The following is a 20,914-nucleotide window of genomic DNA, read 5'->3' as shown; positions in this document are numbered from 1 at the left end:
GCAGCAGGAAACAACCTTGTTTCTTTTGTGTCAGGTGACGTGATCACTCGGCGCCACACAGTGGAGATGTCAGAGCAGTACAGAGACCAGCTCGCGAAGGCCATCTATGGACGCCTCTTCAGCTATCTGGTCAACAGCACCAACGACTACCTACAGGGGCAGGACGACAGCATTGGGTACAGCTGTGTGTGTGTGTGTGTGTGTGTGTGTGTGTGTGTGTGTGTGTGTCTGTGTGTCTGTGTGTGTTTATGCACATGTGTGCCTCAGGTTTTTCTCTGGAAGCCCAGGCCGTTGATAAATGTTGTCACAAACACCACCAATGCTGTCATCGCACAGGAGCAGTCATTCATTCAGGGCCTCTGGATTGATAGCACTGATTTTGTAATGTGACTCACAGTTGGAGGTTTGTAATAGTTTACGTTGCATGACATGCACGAATAGGCATGTACACTGAAATGAAAAATACTGAACAACAGGGTAGACGTGGAGGACACACCCAAGGTTTATGTGGAGGTCTCGCACACAAAACCTTAAATACACACACATACACGCCTAGGTGGAGGCCATGGGATCCTTGGTGTTGTTGATGTTGTGAAGTCTTATCACACGCGGTCAGATAACGTGGGCTCCATCTCCTGGAATGTGTTTGTGCTTTGCGTTGTTTACACACCAACCACAGAATGTAATAAATTTGTCCACTGCACTAGTCATGGCACACCCACTTCAGATGTGCACACACACACACAAACATGATAATTCCTGTCAGAGTGACGCAAGCAAGTTCTCACGTTGATCTTGGAGTAAAAGTGGTGTAATATAATGAATATGTCCTGTTCATTTCTTCCAGTGATCCTGCCTTAGAAATTGGGATCTTGGACATCTTTGGGTTTGAAGAATTTCAGAGGAATGGATTTGAGCAGGTGGGACAATGGTTACTTTTATTAAATTTCAGTCAATCTTTCCCCGCCAAACACACATCCATGTTGTGTTTCTCTTCCCTTCAAACCGGCAGATAATTTCTCCTAATCAAGCCAAATGCATTTCAGACATTCCCTGACTAACATCATTGGCTTAGTAGGCCATCCTGAATAGTATGTGGTATTGCCGTTTCAAACAGATGATATTTTTGAAATATTTGGGACTGTTATCTATTTTAGTCCAGACATTTTAGTCTGTAATGAATGAGGTGAGGTCTGTGGCGTGATTCTCAGCTGTCCTCAAATGACCTGACCGCTGGCACAATGACTGCCTGTGTGTGAGTTATCAGAGTAATAGGCAGCTTCAAACCAATGTGTGTGTGCGAGTAGCCTATTTTTACAATACAATTCAGTTTAGCTTTTTGGGGTCACAATACAAATCATTATTGACTCTTGTTTCAAAATCAAATCTTGATCCAATGAATTTGCTCCAAACTGTATTTGTGTTTGTTTGTTTGCATGAAGAAATGTTAACATTTATCTCAAGGCTGCATTGTTCACATTATTGAATAAAATGGCCAGCATCAATGGCAGATACGGAAATAGTTTCAAATTAAGCTGCATAATCTTGTGGTCATCCAGTAAACTGAACTGCCAGTTGTGTTTAATATTCAACAGTCTGGCTAAAAACATGAGTAAATCCACCCTGTATTAGTGTCTCAGCACACAACAGTGGGAGCCTGAAAATAGCCCACAAATAGCTCCTTCTTCTTGGAGAGGTTATTAAATCCTCCATAGCATCATATAACGGCTACATGTGTATTAGTATTTGTAACTGTACAAATATGTGTATGTGTAACTCTTTGCGTATTTAACCCAGTGTGCTTGCGTATGTACTATGTAGACAGATGGATCAGTATGTCTGCGATGCTTGGTTGTTTTCAGTATGTAATATGTCAGTATGTGTGTGTGATTACGTTGCACAGTGTACAGAGTACAACATGTGCAGCTCTATACAGCTCACCTGTTATGGGCTGTAAATCTGCCATGTGCTCATCAAGCATGCACTGTTAAGCAAGGACCAGACAAGTCTGTATATCACTCTCTGTGTGTGTGTGTGTGTGTGTGTGTGGTCTTAGGGGGTCACAGTGCTTAAGAAGCTAGGTGCTTATTCCTGCTACTCACGGCTTACGTTCCCCCCCTGTGGAACTCCCAATCTCCTCCTAGCTTTTATTAAGACCAGTGTGTGTTTGTCTTTGCTTTCGTGCGTGGGTGTGACTTATGTTTTCGTGGGTGTGTGGCACTAAGATGTCAGTGGCCTTACTCTTCCTCTGGATGTTCACTAATCCAAGTGGAAGCGAAGGATTGCGTGACCTTTCCTCTTCAGGTCACGGAGAGAGCAAGTGCCAGTAGAGAAGAGAAGAAAGGTTCGTGGGAGGATAACAAAACGAGAAAAAAAAGAGACACTATCTCTGGCAGGCGGTGGCATTGCCCGCCTCTTTCCCTCAGACATCTTCTCCATTGTTGCCGCCTACCGATATCAGCCTGCTCAAATCACACACTCATTACCCGCCACCCACAGGAGAGAAGAGGAGGAGCAAGGTCTGGATAAAAAAACACGATAATCTCTTACAGTAGATGTCACATATCAGTGACAAACAAGCCCTCTCACTCTGACATGTTTGTACACACATGCAGACACATACACAGCCACGCTCCACATGCGCAGCATGATCAGGGTCATTAGTGCTTGTTAATTAGAGCTGTGTTTGTCAGGATTGTGTTGTACCTGCTCAGCACTTTGCTAATGAGCTAACTCAATCAACCACCTGCTGGGACTAAGCCTTTAACATACTCCACGAGCTTCTAGACAAACACTGATGAAAGAGAAACAGGACTACAGCACAACACACCTCTAGATCGGCACTTCTCAATCAGTGGACTCTGAGACAAAATGTGGGTCATGGCACTGTTCTGACATAATCACATGACAGCGCCCAAAGAGACAAACTCCACTCTGTTTATTTACGATTTTCACACTTCCAGCAAATGGACATTCAGCCTTTTCAGTGACTGGATAAATCTTAAACACCATTACCCTGATGCTAAGGGGTGCAGGGCTCTATTTGAGCACTGAATACAACATCAATATTTTCATTTTCACTTTATTTTTGAGCTAGTCATTATCACCTAACCTACGAGAGTCGTGTTTTTATCACATGGCTTGCTTGGTCTGGCATTTATTTTCATGTTGGATGCAAAACATAAAGTACACAGGATAGATGCCTCAGATTCTGGGTTGAAAAGAGGGACACCTCACTGAAGTACAAGTGTGACAAGTCATTCTTAGACTACAACACTGTAAGACTTGTTTTTCTGTGTTTCGCTTTGTGACACATTTGGGTTCAGGAGAAGTTTAACAGGCCTGTTGCTGCAGTCTGCTGTCGTGTTTTGTTCCACTTCATATTCCACGTTCTTTCTCATTACATCAATGTGACAAGTCACACTTGAGTCTCCCCTCACACACACGCCAGACAAACCCATTTGGTTGAGTCCTCCCTGTGCTCAGATTGGTTGACTGCTGGGTTAGTAAGAGTTCATGTGTCTCAGCAGGAACACTTTGTCCATATTATAGTGGGATAGAAAAAAAGGCCCCACATCAGGTCACCCATGACTGTGTATACCATGCTTGAGGTGTCCCTGTAAACAGTTCTCATAATATCGGGGTCAGGTGTGTTATATGAGTAGTCAGTTCATTTATGCCCCATTGACTTCTCTGGTGGTGCCACAGCAGGTTGTGTTTGAGTTTGTATTTGTGCATTTGTTTGCTTTAAAAACAAACATGCAGCACCGTGTCTCTGAGGAGGAACTTCATGCCGTGTTCACTGAAGTGTGTGTTTACAGGTTGATGCTTGTGTCTAAGTGTGTGTTGTGTGCATTCCAGCTGTGCGTGAACATGACCAACGAGCGGCTGAGGCAGTACGTCTCTGAGGTGCTATTCCAGCAGGAGCAGGCTGAGTGTCTGCAGGAGGGCATCGCCATGGAGACCCCACGCTCCCCCGGCAACCAACCAGCCGTTCTGGACTTCTTTCTTCAGGTATTTTACGTTGCTGGTTTAGACCAGTCCAGCTCAGTTTGGTGACTCATGGTGTAATTCAACACTGCAAGCCAACCCACAGCTTTTACAAAAGCTTTAAAATCACACAGCTAAATTAAATTCATTATTTCGTCACTTTCGTCTTCTTGTTTTTAAAATTTGAAAAACCGCAAATTAATTGCTGTTTCTCTCTTTTTTCCCTTATTGAGGTTTCATTTGAAAGTGAGACATCCAACAGACATGTAACATCTAAACATTAGTTGTGTAAAAAATAAAACTCAAACTGGAATATTACTGGTAGGACTGGTGGTAGCCCAGTGGTTAAGATGCATACCATGTAGTTGCAACATATCCCTGGTTCGACTGTGACCTTTTTTGCATGTTATCCTTTCACCCCATGTTTCCTGTCTGTCTGTACTATCTCTATCAATAATGGCCAAAATGCCCCAAAAATCTAAAACAAAGGAAAATGATTAAAGCTATTTGATATTAGAGGGACAACTCTGCCCTATGGGGATCAATAAAAGTGTCATGATGAAAATAATTTATTACTATTATTATCAAGGGTGCTTTGTGAACATGACTGATATAAATAACGTGACCATCTGTTTGTTCTGCCTCCAGAAGCCTCAGGGACTGCTGTGTGTGTTAGATGAGGAGAGCCAGAGTCTGCGGCCAACAGAGCAGACCCTGTACAAGAGGCTGTCAACCCAGCTGGACTCCAATCCGACCCATGGCCTCTCCCTCACAACCAAGGACGGCAACGGAAACCCCCCGCCCAAAGACCAGGGCCCAGCTTTCACTGTCAGACACTATGCTGGACAGGTCTGTCTGTATAACAGAAAAATGAGGCGGTAGGGTTGGGCAGTACAACATGAAATCTATCAACTAATTGTCATTGCAGTAGACCTCTCAACTCTACTGAACGACAAACAGAAAAATCCTAAATTATGACCACAGGTAACATCTTTTTTACATATTCCCAGACAGAAAATCAGACCAAAAATCAGTGTATCCAACATTTGACTTCTTTGGCTGAGCACTGGTTATTAACATTATTATTAGAACCAAGCCCACTTACCTTTTTCTGTTTGGAACACACCTACACATACAATGCAAGAACATGCTGAGTGACAGTGATTGCTTGTTTGTTCTCGGAGTTTAGACGTGATTCATTGTTTTGAATTCCACTGCCAAAAGGGGGAAGACAGCCTCTCTGAAGGAGTCCATTTATTAAACATACAAACATTGCTTAAATAAGGTCCATGAGAGATTCATAATGTTGGCCATGGTAGGTTTCATATGCCAAGCCCTTTACATATGAACTGTATTTAGTTTGTTGATTTCCTGGTTCGATGTGCACCTCAGTTATGACGCACATACATAATGCATAACTGAAGATCACCAGGATTGTTACAACTTTTTTTTTTATTCATTTTGAAATATGTTAACAATATTGAGCCATAATTCTTGCTGTTTTTCACTCAAACATATATGTTTAAGACAGAAAGACAATGAAGTGCATGTCAGTAATCTACCTCAGGCATTAAGGACATGCCTCAGGCTTTATGATCTTCTGCGGAAGAAGGAGATTGACATGACAACTCATTATCTTCCCCTAGTAGCATGTCTGTGGTTTAATATAGTCATGTTTGGCCTGCTATATATTTTCGCTGGTGTTTCATAGAACATTTGTACGACAGCGTATTAGGGCCATTATAGGTATAAAAAAAAACTATGGAGCCGAGGGGTAAGGCAATATTCCAAGTAAAGACTCAGAATTTCCGAGATTAAAGTCGTAAATTTGACTTGAAACTTGAATATTCTCTGAGATTAAAAAGTCATCAATTTGCCAGAGAAAAACTCTTTGAGATTAACTCGGGAAAAATAGTATTTTGCCGATGTGATTGGCCACAGTTATTACCCGCCCCTAACACACCCACTTATAATATAAAATTCTGTGAGAACATATTAAGATGGATACCTAATAGGAAATGGTTAAAAACTAGAGGGAATAACATTGGCAACTGGTCCATGGACAACTCAACATATTACAGTACAGACTACTAAGCATTATTCAGGTTTACATGTTGTATTTCTAAATAATGTTGTCCTGTAGAAGACTAGGTGACGATTGTCCACATTAGGATTGCCACACTCACCATGACAGAAAAAAAAAGATCAAGTCAACACCCTGATACTAGAAGATGTTTCCACAAAATACATTATGCTACCACATCTTATAGCCAAATGAGCTCCAATTAGTGCTTTCACAAAGATATAGGTTAATGTAAATTGGTGTATTCATAACTATTTCGTGTTGCATATAAGTTTAAATGTACTATATAAGTGAATGTCCATGTATGATTTGTTTTTCCACCAGATTTCATATGACCTCACGGGATCGCTCACAAGAAACAAGGACTCCCTTCCTCAGAATCTCTTGTTTACGATGAAGTGTAAGTACCCAATGAATGAACATGCATATGAGCACGCTGTGGCGTCAGAGCACACTTGATCACAAAGATGCACTCTTGTCTAAACCAACAGCACACAAAACCACTTTTTGTCTGAGTGTGGTTGTGTTTGTGTGTGTGTTTCATCCCATATGCAGCAGACAGCACCGTCTGTGTGTATGTTGTCTATAGAAGGTGCCAGATGTGAGGTGTTGTGGTTAGCAGGACAGAGGCAGTCGTTGTGTGACTGCCAGGCTAGCCTTACGTCCAGCAGCCTAATTGCTATAATTTCCATGATGAGGCTAATCTTCTAAAGGCTAGCCCTTCACTCACACTTGGCTGTTGTCCCTCCGTCTGACCGAGTCTATGCGTCGCCGCCATTTAGCCGCACACACTGACATACGTACTGTATGGTTTCTTCTTATGGATGTCATCCCCTCCCCACTTTAAGTTTAAGCCTTAAAGCTAATAGGAGGGCAGAGGGATCTATGTAAGTCTATATTCAGGTGGTAGCAATGATTGCTTTAAATGAAAAGACAATAAGGGGGCTGTGTGTAATTAAGTCCTTAAATCAATCCAGGTCTTATGTTTGTTTTTCTTTGCTTAATACACCTACCTGCCATCTCTCTCCTTCTTTCTCTCACTCTCAGCCTTTCAGTTGAGAGCCACACGCCCACGTTCACACACATGTTGTTTGGCTTTCTGAATGAGCTCATTGTTGTTGTGGACCGCTCCACGTGTTGTCGAATGGCATGGTCCACCCCCTCTTGTTGCCTGACCGATTGTTTACATGGAGCCTAACTTCATGCCTCCTCCCCACCCTCACTCCTCCCTTCCTTCCTTGTTTACATCCTCCTCACTGTTCTTCCCTCCTTTCTTTCATTCTATCTGTTTCTCCCTCCTTTACTTATTCTCCTCCACCCCCTTATTTCCACCAATGCCGTCGCTTCTTCTCACTCTTATTTTCCTCCCTCTCTCTCTGTGTATGTGCTTTGTGCCCGGCAGCCAGTGAGAGTGTGTTACTGCAGCAGCTCTTCCAGTCCAAGCTGACTCAGACTGGTTCTCTGGTGCCAGCAGCCCAGGGCCGTGCTGGGCTGAGGGGGCCTAAAGCTGCCCTGTTGCTCCACAGGATGCCATCAGCCTCCCTCGTCACGGCCAACACTGTCCCCCAACAGCCCCGGAGGTACCATGACCTTACCAAGGTACAATGCACTGTTCACAGACTGTGCATGAACCACACAAGCAGCAAGTCTACTGTTGCACTGTAGCTACGGTCAACTACATTGACTACATTCATTCATTAGATTTGAGGCAAACATTGAGGTGCATTGCTCATACTACCTTTTAAAGTGAATAAAATCAGTCAGAAGCTCTTTGTTCCAACGGGGCAACTGACTGCTGTGCCTATCAATGGAAAAACAGGGTATAGTATTTTTTGGAAAAAAAACAACAGTCTAATTTAATCTTCTTCCCACTACAGTGCTATATATAAACCTCTGGGATTTGGATTTGTTTGAGATAGAAACCCGTCAAGCATGTACACACATGCACACACATCCCGTATAATGTGATTATACGCTTTTCTCATGACATACAATCACAAATCACACACCTGATAAAAATATTCTCAATATACCAAGTCTTTTTCAATCCATCCTCCCCCTCTCTGTGTCTCTGTTGCCAATCGTTTTAATGTTTTTAGAAAACCTTTTACTGGTGCACATGTGTGACTGAAAAGGCTTGCTGGTTGTGTAACCTCCAAGGGGGTTCTGCCTGCTGTCTCTGTGGCTCATTAGCCATCTAAAGAGCAGGCTTACATAAGACCCCTTTAACCTCCCTGATCTGTCCCAGCAGCCTTATACGGTAACATTAAGTAATTTTGCAGTACTACGTTGGGTGTAAGACAATATAAGACAATAAATGCTGTGGGCCAAGTTGGGCTGTAAAGCATATGAAACAGAATAATTGGGACTGACAGAGAAGTGGTCTAATGGAACTACATAGTATGCATCGCGAACATCCTACACAGCATGAAGACAAAAGTAGCCAAGTGTCATGTTTTGATCTGTAGTCAAAGCCACACAGCCTAATTTGTTGTTAATATGCGATGATTTCGTTGTAATGATTCCGTATTCCTCAGTGGCCATTTGAAGTAAGATGCACAGCTATCTCATATTTTTTTTCTCTATTATCTCTTTTCACTGTCAGATCTTGAAGAAGAAAGGCTCCAGCTCCTTCCTGCAACGGCTTGAGCGTTGTGGACCAATCACAGTGGCCGTCCAGCTGAGGGTAAGAACCATTCCCCTTCACTCACCACATATTTGTAGTTTTTGTAAGACAGGGTCGGCCTAATTCTTAAGACAGTCTCTGAGTCACAATCCATGGTGCTTGGATCTCTTTTCCATAATAGTCAGTAATGAACATGTTGACTCATTAGTTAGTCCTTGTGCCTCACAGCAGGAAGGTCTTCCTTGTAATGGACTAGCATCCAACCCAAAGTGTGCTCTGCCTCTTGCCCAATGCATGCTGGGCCAGGCTTCAGCTCCTTGAGACCTTGCACTGAATAAGCAATTTGGAAAATGGATTTTGGAGTTTAGGGAAGACTCTCTGTCCCTCTGCAAAATGGTTAAAAAAGAAGCTACAACTTCACAAGCATAATTGAAGCAGTGTTTGTCATTGTCAGCCCTCAACTATTATGGAAAAGTCAATGTACAAGTTTCATTTATCCTTTTGATGCCAATCTGTTCATTTTACCTTTGTCCTTATTTTACTGAATACCCGTTCCCTACATAGATTACCTGTAAGCATCTGGATCTCAAATTAATGCAGCAATTTGTTAATGAACCTTTTTGTTTTGTGTGAATTTAGTCCATATCTCAAGAAATCGCTGTACTTTGTGCAACCTCGTCCTTGCACACCCACTCCCTCACCCTAGTCCTCAAAACACATTGTTTTCGCTTGTACAAAAAACACAGCCTTAGCAACAATGTAGCCCTAAGACCTATTCAGAGTAGGGCACTGTGATTTCATAACAATATAAGGCAACAGTAATATTCAGTTAGAGGAAAGCAGTTCAGTGTCTGCTGGTGACGCAAGGAGGCTGAAGTGTGGCTCAGAGAAGCAGTACCTTCGGTTTGAATGAAACCAGTGTGTTGCACAATCAGAGTTGTGGGCTTGTGGTCGACTGGTTCCTCGGGGAATGGCAGGGAAGGAGAAAGTGGGCTGAAGAATGATGCTGTACCAAGCCAAGCATGAAACCCTCCACATGAATGAATGAACAATGAACAACAACCACTGTGTGCCGTGCGCACGCATTTGTGTGTGTGCATGCGCATGTTTGGAGGAAGGACGGCAATGTGAATGCTGGTAGTGACGTTCAAAGACGAGGGGTGAGGTGTTGATCATTGTACCTAAAGATATGCAGAGCGTAGACTGACGTCAGTTTGAGGAGTGACGAAAACACAGATGTAAGTGTTTACGTGCATGTGGGTGTGTGGGTATATATATGTGTGTGTTTGTGTGTGTGTCTGTGTGACCTTGGATGCAGCATCTGTGAATTCAGGGCTTGAAGAAAAGCTCACACACCCTTAGAAAGAGCAAAGAGCTCTTTGTGTTTTTGCTTCCTCCAGAGGCAAAACACCCCCCCCAAAAAATCTGACCACTTTGTCTGAAACACAACATGATCTCACTGCAGTCACTGTGGCTCGCAAATCAAGTTACAGCATCAAAAGGCCGAAGCCAGTGAGCCCTTCCTTCCCTTTTATACAACGTACTGTACAAGAACAGCCACAGAGCTCTTCCAACCTAAACACTAATAAGTGTTATTAATCAGAACATGTTGCTCATTTTATCATTATTACCAGTGAGTGCCTTTGACTGTATCTTCTTTCCCTTTTCCTCTTTCAGAACTCGCTGTCAGAGGTGATCAGTAAGCTGCAGGCTTCCACTCCTCACTTTGTGGAGTGTGTGCGCCCCAACGCCAGTGGTCAGCCAGACAGCTTTGACAGCTTCCATGTGTCTACCCAGCTGCAGTACATCGGGGTGCTTGAGATGGTGCGCATGATCCGTTATGGATACCCTGTCCGCCTGTCCTTCCCAGGCTTCCTCAGCAGGTCAGTGCCAGAGCAGGTTGCATAATTAAGAGCGCTGCAACTGTCACAACTCGTCCTGCGAAATTATTTTTCTGTCTCTGTATGCTGATTCATTCACTTCACAGCCTCCTCTTCTCTTTCAGCTTGTTCTGTAAAGGAAAGGTCTTAAAGAAGATGGATTGCTCTGCTTTTTTGCCTGTCTCACTGATCTCTGTTGTTCAGATGCATTACGCTCCCAGCAGGTCACTGCGATCTCTGTCAGTTTATGTATGACATGGCAAGCAGGTCAAAGCTGTAAGCTGAAAGCGTGACAGCATATACCTTCTCCACATCTGCAAATGAATGCAAGGGCATGTCCTGTACAGGATCACACTCTCACATGCAGACTGATACATTAGCACTGACAAGTCACAGCAACCCTTACTGTTAGAAGCACAGAATGACCTTGAATGGCTTTTTTAAAGTATGATGGGAGTCTGTTGCAGCTGATGAATGCCACTATCACATTTCCCATGTCAGCCCGACACACGCACATTAACTAGTCAGTTGTGTGTAAGGTCTCCATGTCCCACACTTGAATGTTCATCATTATTTCTCCCCATCACCTGTTTTCTTAACTCTTTCACTGTGTTCCTGGCTTTCCTGCAAAGTGGTAGATCCCTGTTCCCCACTTAGACTTCTCTTTGACTTCATCTCACTAGCCTTTTTTTGTCACTTGTTTTTTCCCTGTTTCGTTGAGAAGCAGCAAGAATGGTGTGTTTCTGTCACACCACCTCTCCTCCATGTCTTTATCTCACTCTCTTTCCCTCTCAGTTTGGCTGTTTGTCTCAGTCTTTCTCGTCCTGTTCCTCTGATTCTGAGAACCAGTGGAATACTGAGAGGATTTAGCTCTAAGTCTGTCTCTCTCTCTTTTTTACTCTCTCTCTCTCTCCCATCCTCAGTCTGTCTCCTGGCCTCTCTCTCTTTTTGAGGATAAAGGGATTAACATGAACATTCCTGCCAGATAATAAGAGAGGACAAAGCTGGTCACATGATCCCCCAAAAGTTTCCACTACCCTGCTGTAAACATCAGCACATCACCACACACACACACACACACACACACACAAACTGCGTGTATGTGTGTCCTAAACATTAATTAAGGAAAATAGGATGAATCACAACCTTTATAATTACTAATGCTGAGTCTTAAGCAATAAAGATAGCCTTAATTGTCAAAATTAAATCGTAGGCAATGAAGCATTTTAATGCTGAAGCAAAACAAAGGCTATGGGTCAAGTACATTTGATTTATATAGCCCAATATCACAATTTGCCACAGGGGGCTTTGCAATCTGTACAGCATACGACACCTTCTATCTTTAGACCCTCGATTTCAGATAAGGAAAAACTTCCTAAAAACCCCTTTAATGGGGAACAATGGAAGAAACCTCAGGAAAAGCAGCAGAGGAGGGATCCCTCTCCCACACTCTTATTTGGTAAACTTAATGGTTTCTGGTCAGATTTCTTGTCTTGAATGAATTTTGTAGTGACACTTAACCAGCAAAGGGATGCATAGTAAAGAAAAGAGGAAGCAGCTGCATAAAGCCCTGTAGATTATTGTTCAAGTGGTTGACGTGTGTTGCATCTATTATAGCTGCAGTCTGACACAATATTATTCTGGTCAAACATACGCCAAGTGAAATAGATAAGTGAAACTCACATAATAGGTTTTCATGAGGGAAAACCTGAACAGGGAATTGAATTGGGGGAACTAGGCCCATGTCAAATGATGAAGTGAATCCAATATAGATTGTCGTGTTGTCCATCCATAAGCTGCCGGCAGCTCCTTTGTGTTTTTGATGGATATACCTTGTAGAGCCAACACTCTCATTGTTCAAGCTGTAATTGAAAGATTCCTGGTGAGGGTTTTGTGAAAGCTATTTGTTAAGCCGTATGTGAGTGAGTGTCATACCGTTTTAGGCAGCCATGTGTTGTATGATAATCTCTGTGTTAGCAATGGGTGTGACCAGCAGACAAGTGAGCATCACAAGGCCCAGCTGGTCGCCAGAAAGGGGAAACTTAACCGGCTGGGTATGAACCAAAGTGTGTGAAGGAAATAGTGTGTGTATTTCCAGTGAACTTATCAGATGTAGGCTGATTTTGATTGTAATATCACTCTTGAGCAGCTTGAGATTGCAGGCTGGTTTCCAGGACTTTTGTTGTACATTAACATTGTAAAGTTAAAACTGTTTCTTTACATCATTCGTGGATAGAGCTTACTGTCAGTGTAAGAACAGGGAGACAGGATAGCTCCAATACCCACTACTGGATCCACTTCCAGGATAAGGATCTGGATGAGTTTAAAACACTGTCAAAAGCGTAGCATTGCCTCTGTTGTTGTTTTTTAAAGCTGGGTTCACCTCAGGTTAACCAGCAGAGGCAGGAGGGTAGCATGAAAGTCACATGGATCAGGCTTTCAGCACATGACAAACGTGCAACTGCAAATTTTTTAAATGAAACAGAATGTTTGAAGGTCATTTTTCACATCTTTCACATTAATTGGACAGGATAGTATAGAGGCAGACAGGAAACAAGAGGAGAGAGAGGGGTATGACATGCAACAAGGATTCCCTCCAAATAGTCTTGTTTGGCTGGGTGCTTGGTGTTGGTGTACCCTGATGGTGGGTTGCTACATGAACATGGTCCCTCTTTGCTACAGTCACGATCTGGCTGTAATGTTGTTATATTGACTTACATGGTATTCAGTATTTAAGGAAAAACAAGAGAGGGTATTACCAGTAGACAGAGATAAACTTCAACTGGCCAACAGGAATGCTTGGCTACTTCGACTAGATATGACCGTCAAGTCTCCTCCAGCAGGAGTCTAACCCACCAGTGCTAATGACCAAAGACAGCACCAGGATCGGCACTCTGGACAGCGGTTATCTCATGAACACCTTGAGGAAATCAATTCTTTCACTATGACGTCACAAAACACATTTTTGCCCATAACTCAAGAATTGATGACCATATTTCACAGTTGGTTGGACAATGAATTGATGTCACTTTTGACTCAAAGGTCAAGGTCACTGTGACCTCAAAATGACCTTGACAAACACGTTTTTAGCCATAACTCAAGAATTGATGCTGTAATTATGACAAAATTTCACACAGATAAAGTAATTTAAGAATGAATTGGGCGATTCCAGATTTCACACACGTGTAGGCTGGGACGTCGCAATAAGTAAACAATAACTAGCACAGTACAGGCTTTCCTCCATCTCACCCATTCTGCCTTTCACTTCCTGCCTCATTCTGAATTCCGAGCATCATCTTAATCACGTGACTGCAAACAACGTATTGTAGCGCAGCGAGCTAATCGTGAGCCTGTGAATGAATGAGTTTCATCTACAGCTCATAGAGGCTTTGCATCTAAAACTGCCAGGAGAAAACAAAAGCCCCACATTTTGTGTAGCTACACTCTATAAGAATCCATCTTTACATAGTAATCAAGTACATGTGTACCTGTTTAGCCAGGTTACATCTATGATAATCCTTCATTAATCAGTTCAACAAGGTATATTCACTGGAATCATACATAGGTATCATCAATATGGTGATAACTTCCATTTAGCCAAAAAATACACTTTGTGCATTTTATTAAATTCCTTCCAAGTATCCACTACATATATTATATGAGATTGGACAAACATGGAGGTAAACTGCAGCATGACTGGTTGGCGGAGGCTGACAACTGCGGGGCGGTAATTCTAGTTTGTGTTTTGTGTTCATACAAATTGACCCTTTGAATGTGCCTTTGTCTGACGTGTGTCCCTGTTCTGCTGTTTATACATTAAGGCTATGCTTAATTTAAGTGGCTGCCACTCACAAAGACACCAGTCAGCCTAGCCCAAGTGCCATTCATATCTTGCTCGCTCTCTCCTTCATTGGGTTCAACACAGGCACGGACAATGAATGAACACAGCCTTGGAGGAGGGAGCTGCTGCAGAGTGGGGGTGGACTACACTGCTGCCTTCACAGAGCTCTTTCTCACTCAATTTCTCATCCTTTTCTCTCATGTTCTCTCTTCTGAACCACCAGCTTCTCTTTTTCTTTCATTTTCCTGCCTCTTCTTTCTTTTCTGATCCCAGCATTTTTTATTTCTTTCTTCCGTTCAGTCACTTCATTTCAGTCTTTATCTTTCCCTTTTTCTCTAGTGCACACACACTATCTCAATTCTGTCCTGTTTCTTATTCCTTTTTCTCTTTCCAATTGTCACTCTTTCAAAACAGGCCCCGGCCCTTGACTAATCAAAATGACAGGCCAATAAATCAGCCATTAATCTTGAAGTTGCTATATTCTCAAGAACACAAACACGCCAGTGTGTACACACAAATACACACTTGCACACTGGAACCATGCAGGCCTCTTGACTAAGTCATAGTGACCGCCTGAAGCAAATTACATTAGTCTCCTGGTAACCAGAGTGATTTATGAGGAAATCTATTTTACTGTTGCTTTTATTTGTCTTTTATGATACACTATGTGTTTTGTGGCCAGATTTATTTTCTGCCAATGTGTAAGGTCAAATACTACCACTTGAACCTGATCTCCGTAAATCCCAGCCCTCCATGTGTGTTGCTTTCCTCAGAGCTTCATTGTTACAAAATGGATGAGAAAGAGGCATCAGTATTTATAGAGCGTGTCACAAATGCAGCTCACAAGCATATAGGTCACGTTTTCTAAATGGCCAGTTCCAAGTGGGTCCTCATTACCTCCCATTGATGGATAAATGCACACATTTGTAGGTTATCAAGTTACCTAGAGAAGAATATCCATCATCAGACTGATCACTGGGATGAAAATCCATGACTAAACAACGGCAATAGGCCTTGAGGATGTGGTAACTGAAAGTTTGTCAGATGGATAGGAAGTGAGTGGTATAAATTCCAGCTGCGTTGCCTTTACCACCTTTGTGATGCTCAGTAACAGTGGTCACTGATGGCCCTTTGGTCACAGAGAACCACATTAACGCCTTGTAGCCCTCCATTTAAACTCTTATCAAAGGGGTTATTTCACTTCTTTGACTCCACATGAAGCCCCCTTGGGTCTTGTAAAAGCGGGGACCATCGATGGTTTTCATATCCTCATAGGGAAGGTCATGGGTTTACAGAGTTCCTTTGTGTTTTATGGGCCCAGTGGGACAGCGTGTGCTGTCTGCAGGACTGGTATTACCATACAGAGAGAGGGTTAGGGAGAGTTCAGACAGACCCCACTCTTGCAAATCAAACACATCCCAAATTCACATGCCCTCACTTACTTACTATTGACAACACAAGTGGTTTATGCTTCCAGCCATCTGCTTGTTATATTTTCCTCATCAGATGTGTGACATCATCAGCTGGTTCTTCCTCTCATTGATAACAGAAGACATAATGCACTGACCAACTGATGTGATGTTTGGGGGTTTTGTGTATTTCTATTCCTATTTCATTCAGAAAATATCATAATTGCTGACTTATCTGTATACACATACAGTATATACTCTTACATATCCATGAATACATTTCAAAACTGATAAAAAATATTATACAAAAAGGGCCCTAGTTACAATGCGGTATGACAAAACCAAAGATATTGATAAATATAAGTATTGATCTGTGTGGGTTGCCCCTGTACCAGCCATGTCAGTTTAACATAGCTTTATTTAAGATATGTAAAGTTTCAAGGTAACACTGTGATCCACCAGTTTCCAGATAAACAAATTTAATAGTACAATAATATTTACCTACAGCTCCTGGACAGAAATACAAGGGTAAATTCTTAATCTATTGTCTTAAATAAACTAACAACTAAAATAATCTTTTAATTATGCGAATGTCGTGAAAACAGTAAGAGATGCAGTATATTATAAAGAAGGACTCCTGGAAAAAAAACATTTTGACATGTCACAGTAGGAAAAATGCTAAAATGTACGTAAAGTGTAAATAATAAAATGAATGATGGCTGAATTCCATTCAGCTGCTCCAGTTTCTGAGTCCTGGTATTGTGAATGCTGGTTCACTGTCACACTGTCATGGCTCACTGGGGCACTTGAATACAGAGCCATCATTAATGTTATTAGTAATACTGGTGCTTTTCCTGCAATGACAAGTCAAAATGTCTGCCGTGAAAAAGGCCTATAATATTTACTGTATATCTTGTGACTCCACCTTTGTCTGAGTTTAAATGAGTAATTTTATATAGTAACATACTTTCTGTGGTAGCTATTCAACAGTGAGTGTATGATATTTGTCTCATATAATAGTATAATATTAGTGACATGTTCAGGCTCTGTAGACAATGGGGAAGAGTTGAAATGGAAGATTTCATCACTGCCTGAAGGAACACACACTGCTGTACCTTTTGCTGCCAGCTACACCATTTTAACTACAATCACTTATTCTTCTTCTGTACAATTATGTTCACACTTACAAACTGTGTGGCTGCTCAGTCTTCCTGGAGCAGGTGCAAAGGAGCAAACAAGTCCCTTCTTAAGCAACTGCTTATGAAGGGGAGAATGTGTTGTTTTTATTCCATTCACATTTTTATCTGGTCCAGGCATTCAAATTGGCAAGCTTCCCGTCATAAGCCAGCCTCACCCTTACACTGTTCATTCATTCATGTCTACACGTTCAGAATTCACACCACACATAAAAACATCTACAGTTATTTACATGTAAAGAGATACATATTTTCTGTCATTGAATTCTGTGTCAACATTTCTCTTGCTCATTTTCTCTTTCACCCCCACCACCCCAGCCACAAACAAACCTCTGTCTCCATCCAGCTCACCATTCATAGCAACGGTTGCCCAGGGCAACACCAATAGGAACAGATGCTGTTTGGCTGGTCTGCCGTATGACCCCACTGACCTTTGAACCCATTGTATCTGAAAAGAGGCGGTGTCACTATGTGTTGTCTAAATTTTTAAGTTCAGCACTTTGAGATTGTTTGTCTCTGCTGCTCTAATGTTTTCTGGGGTTTTTTATTTTTTATTTGTGTCTCAGATATAAAGACCTGGTGGTCCCAACTTTGGGAGACAAGAAGAAATTGTCACCAGCGGAGAGATGTCGCTCAGTTCTGCAGCAGTCCAAGCTCCAGGAATGGCAGGTGTGTGTGTGACAGAGTGTGTGTCTTGCCTCTTTTTCTGTCTCCATCAATAACAAAAGATTTGCCAAATGACTTAATCCCTGACCCTCTATTTGAAAGATCCCATGGAATCTTTGACAAGTCGTTCCAGCTGTCCCACCTCATCATCATTCTCCTCACACACACAGCAGCAGCACGGACTCTTCCGCCCCCCTCTCTGTTCTGTCTGCCAGACTGCTGTTGTGTCTGAGTGTGTGACCCTACAGGTCACATCAGCTCCCGCCTCACACACGCACACACACTCCTCCACAATGCCCCCAAGACACCTTTTCATACAGCCCTGCTTTACACACATGCATACACACACACACACTACTCGTACAAGTAGCGTATGTTGGAATGAGACGTGTCTGTCTGTGGAAGTATGTCACCCCCATAGTTCTGTGCACCTGGTATAGAGTGACCTCTGTCGCCCCCCAAATGCTCTCTAAGTCCAGGAAGTGAATGCAGTGTGAACATACAAACCCCATACCCTGCCCGCACTCCACACCCCTATTATCATACATCATTGCTACACCACTGCTCTCCCATCTCTCAACTAGCGAGTCACACTCTTCTGAGATTTCCAACAGAAGACAGCCTCGTTGGGTCTGCTGGCTGCTCCCAGAGGCTGATAATGATGGTGGTGTAGTGTACTACAATGCTTTTGCATATGTTTGATCAGATTACTTGTGTCGCTGTGTGTGTAGATGGGCAGCAGTAAAGTGTTTCTGAGATACTGGCAGGCAGACCAGCTCAACGACCGCTGCTACCAGCTTCATAAAAAGATCATCACCTGTCAGAAAGGTAATATCCAAAATAACAAACCAGCAACCCATGTCTTTTAGGGTTTGTCTGTCTTTATTTCACTGACACCTCTGACGTCTCTGTCTTCCTCTTCATCATCCTCTTCCTCATGTCTCAGTGGTGCGTGGCTGGCTGGCCAGACAGCTCGTTCATCGCAGGCTGTCATTACAGCAGAAAGAGGAGTGCAGTGTGCAGCGTTTCCTGCAGGGGGCAGAAGACATGGGGCTGCGAACCTACGACCAGTTGGTCATCCAAAATGCGTCCGACATCGCGCGAGAGAGCGACCGCCAGCGCTGCCATGGCAACAGCCTTGTCAACACCCTTAGCAACAGCCCACCACTTGGTGAGAGGCCTGAGCCAGTGGGCAAGGAGGAGGATCAGCCTGCCAGGAGGTAAATTAGCAAACACCTTCACCACTCACTCGCCTTCATTCAGAAGCTGCTCTGTGCGTGCGTGCGTTTCTCTGCATGTCTGAGCCTATAACTGCGCTACATGTGTTTTGTGATTAATGATATTGTATCCCTGAGTGCTGTAAGCTTTTAATTGTAAGTTTCATGATGGATAGTCAGATAATGAGCTGCATTATCAGATCCTATTAGTATTGTGTTGCACCTATGGAACGCTATGCTTATCTCCACCTCACCTCATTCTAATATAATATATTATTGTTATATCAGGCCTGGTGAAAATGGAATAACCCTGGAGGGCTGAGTTAGAAGGGTAAGAAAAGGTAATAAGAAGCTCTTTGGAGGGGGTGCTAAATGAACAAACTTCATTTTGAAAAGACACTTTCATAATCTTTGAAAAGCGTCAGCCTTGTTTATATTAATAGCTGAAATGTGAATGCATTTAAGCATTCGTGTATTTATGTTCTCTATGGTATGCTGCATAATAAATGCATTTACTATTTCAATAGCGTCTTTTTCTCTCTGTAGGAAGCATTATAATTTGTGTTGATTATTATTATTGTTAACATAATACTGACTTTCATGTCATCTTGATAATGATTGTTTACAGATATGCTTATGTCTCAAGGCTTTTTGACAAAATGACTCACTTTTTAAGATGTGTTGTCTAATTTAAAGACACTTACAGGTAGAGCTTTAAAGTCAATACAGAATGATTCACTATAGTATATTATTTTAATGAGCAATGGCAACAGTTGAAACACAAAAATGTAAAAGGGCACCATACTGCACGGACGTTTTATTACTTTTTAATAGATTTTAAATATTAAATCGAGTTTTAGTGTTAGGATAAAGCAATACATCCTGAATGATGAAAAGAAACACACACACTCATGATTTCTGTATCCTCAATGTGTCCTTGTGCATGTAACATCTGCTGCTGGGACAGGAGACAGGAGCACAGGGAGGCTTTGAACAGGAGGAGGGGTGTCAGTAGGCGGACTGGGAGAGGAGTCGTGGTCGCCGTATTGTAGAGGGGATTAATGGACACATACACACTTCTGCACGCTTTCACATAAACACTCGCATGCACACATTCACCTGAACTCCCATCATTTCTCTGCAGGTTTTTAAAATGCCTTGCCCCATCACCTTCACACATGCTCAGCCACCCCCTGCCTGCAGTCGTGGAACCAACAGATGGCTCACGCAGATTAGGGAAGGAAATATTAAACTGGATGTTATCAAATTACTGCAAGGAGATTAGATTTAAAGCGTAATCTCTTTGGTCTTTATCCTCCAATTGGCCTCCTTAGCTCATATTTGTGGCATGACAGTTGAAGCAGTCCTTCATTGAGTTTGAGTATACTGATGATCTAAATGTTATAATTAACTCAATCTGGATCAGAAAGTTACTGGATGGGAAAAGGTTGTGCCTGTAGCTGAAGCTTTTATGCTTATTTTGTGAAAAGCATGAATCAAGCACAAGTGATGGAGACGATGCAAATTGTCAAGCTATTGTTTTTCATTTCTCCCATTTAAATATGAATTCTGTTATTCTTCCTATTTGTAGGGTTGTGGAGAAATGTGGGAAAGTCTATGAGGGTCCTCTCAACGGGGGCAGTCGAGTTATTCGCCACTTTCGTTCTAGCTCAGTACCCATCCCCAACGCCATGGAGAACATGGTCCATTCCTCTGCCAGTCCATCCATCAAACCAGCCCTGCAGCAGGTAGCTCATACCAACGAGGACGCTGCAGGCGGGGGAGGTCTTTCCTCTCCTCGGAAGCAGCCTCCTCCTAAACCAAAGAGGGACCCCAACACTCGTCTGAGTGCATCTTATGAAGCAGTTAGTGCAGGGTTGACAATGGCAGCCAAAGAGAGCCCCACTCCAGAGGGGTATGGTTCACCAGCTGGAAGCCCTCCTAAATCCCAGCTGTCCCCCACAGACCCTGCAGGTATATCACCTCTACTGGTGTTTAGAAGATAC

General features: G+C 42.7%; 1 protein-coding gene across 1 annotated transcript in view; it reads left to right on the top strand.

The window, feature by feature from the left end:
• myo16 (myosin XVI) overlaps positions 1 to 20,914 on the top strand; it is a 77,389-nt gene that overhangs the window by 44,416 nt on the left and 12,059 nt on the right. The window contains exons 20-31 of the mRNA XM_070914898.1: positions 35 to 176; positions 848 to 920; positions 3,862 to 4,014; positions 4,639 to 4,839; positions 6,398 to 6,473; positions 7,476 to 7,672; positions 8,679 to 8,759; positions 10,377 to 10,582; positions 17,592 to 17,694; positions 18,423 to 18,519; positions 18,638 to 18,911; positions 20,500 to 20,882. Of these exons, the coding sequence (XP_070770999.1) occupies positions 35 to 176; positions 848 to 920; positions 3,862 to 4,014; positions 4,639 to 4,839; positions 6,398 to 6,473; positions 7,476 to 7,672; positions 8,679 to 8,759; positions 10,377 to 10,582; positions 17,592 to 17,694; positions 18,423 to 18,519; positions 18,638 to 18,911; positions 20,500 to 20,882 (1,986 nt within the window). The remainder of the gene's footprint in view (positions 1 to 34; positions 177 to 847; positions 921 to 3,861; positions 4,015 to 4,638; positions 4,840 to 6,397; positions 6,474 to 7,475; positions 7,673 to 8,678; positions 8,760 to 10,376; positions 10,583 to 17,591; positions 17,695 to 18,422; positions 18,520 to 18,637; positions 18,912 to 20,499; positions 20,883 to 20,914) is intronic.

This window comes from Enoplosus armatus, chromosome 11, assembly GCF_043641665.1.
Source record: "Enoplosus armatus isolate fEnoArm2 chromosome 11, fEnoArm2.hap1, whole genome shotgun sequence".
NCBI lineage: Eukaryota > Metazoa > Chordata > Actinopteri > Centrarchiformes > Enoplosidae > Enoplosus > Enoplosus armatus.
Note: the sequence above shows the minus strand (reverse complement) of the source record. Positions and strands in the feature narration are given on the sequence as shown.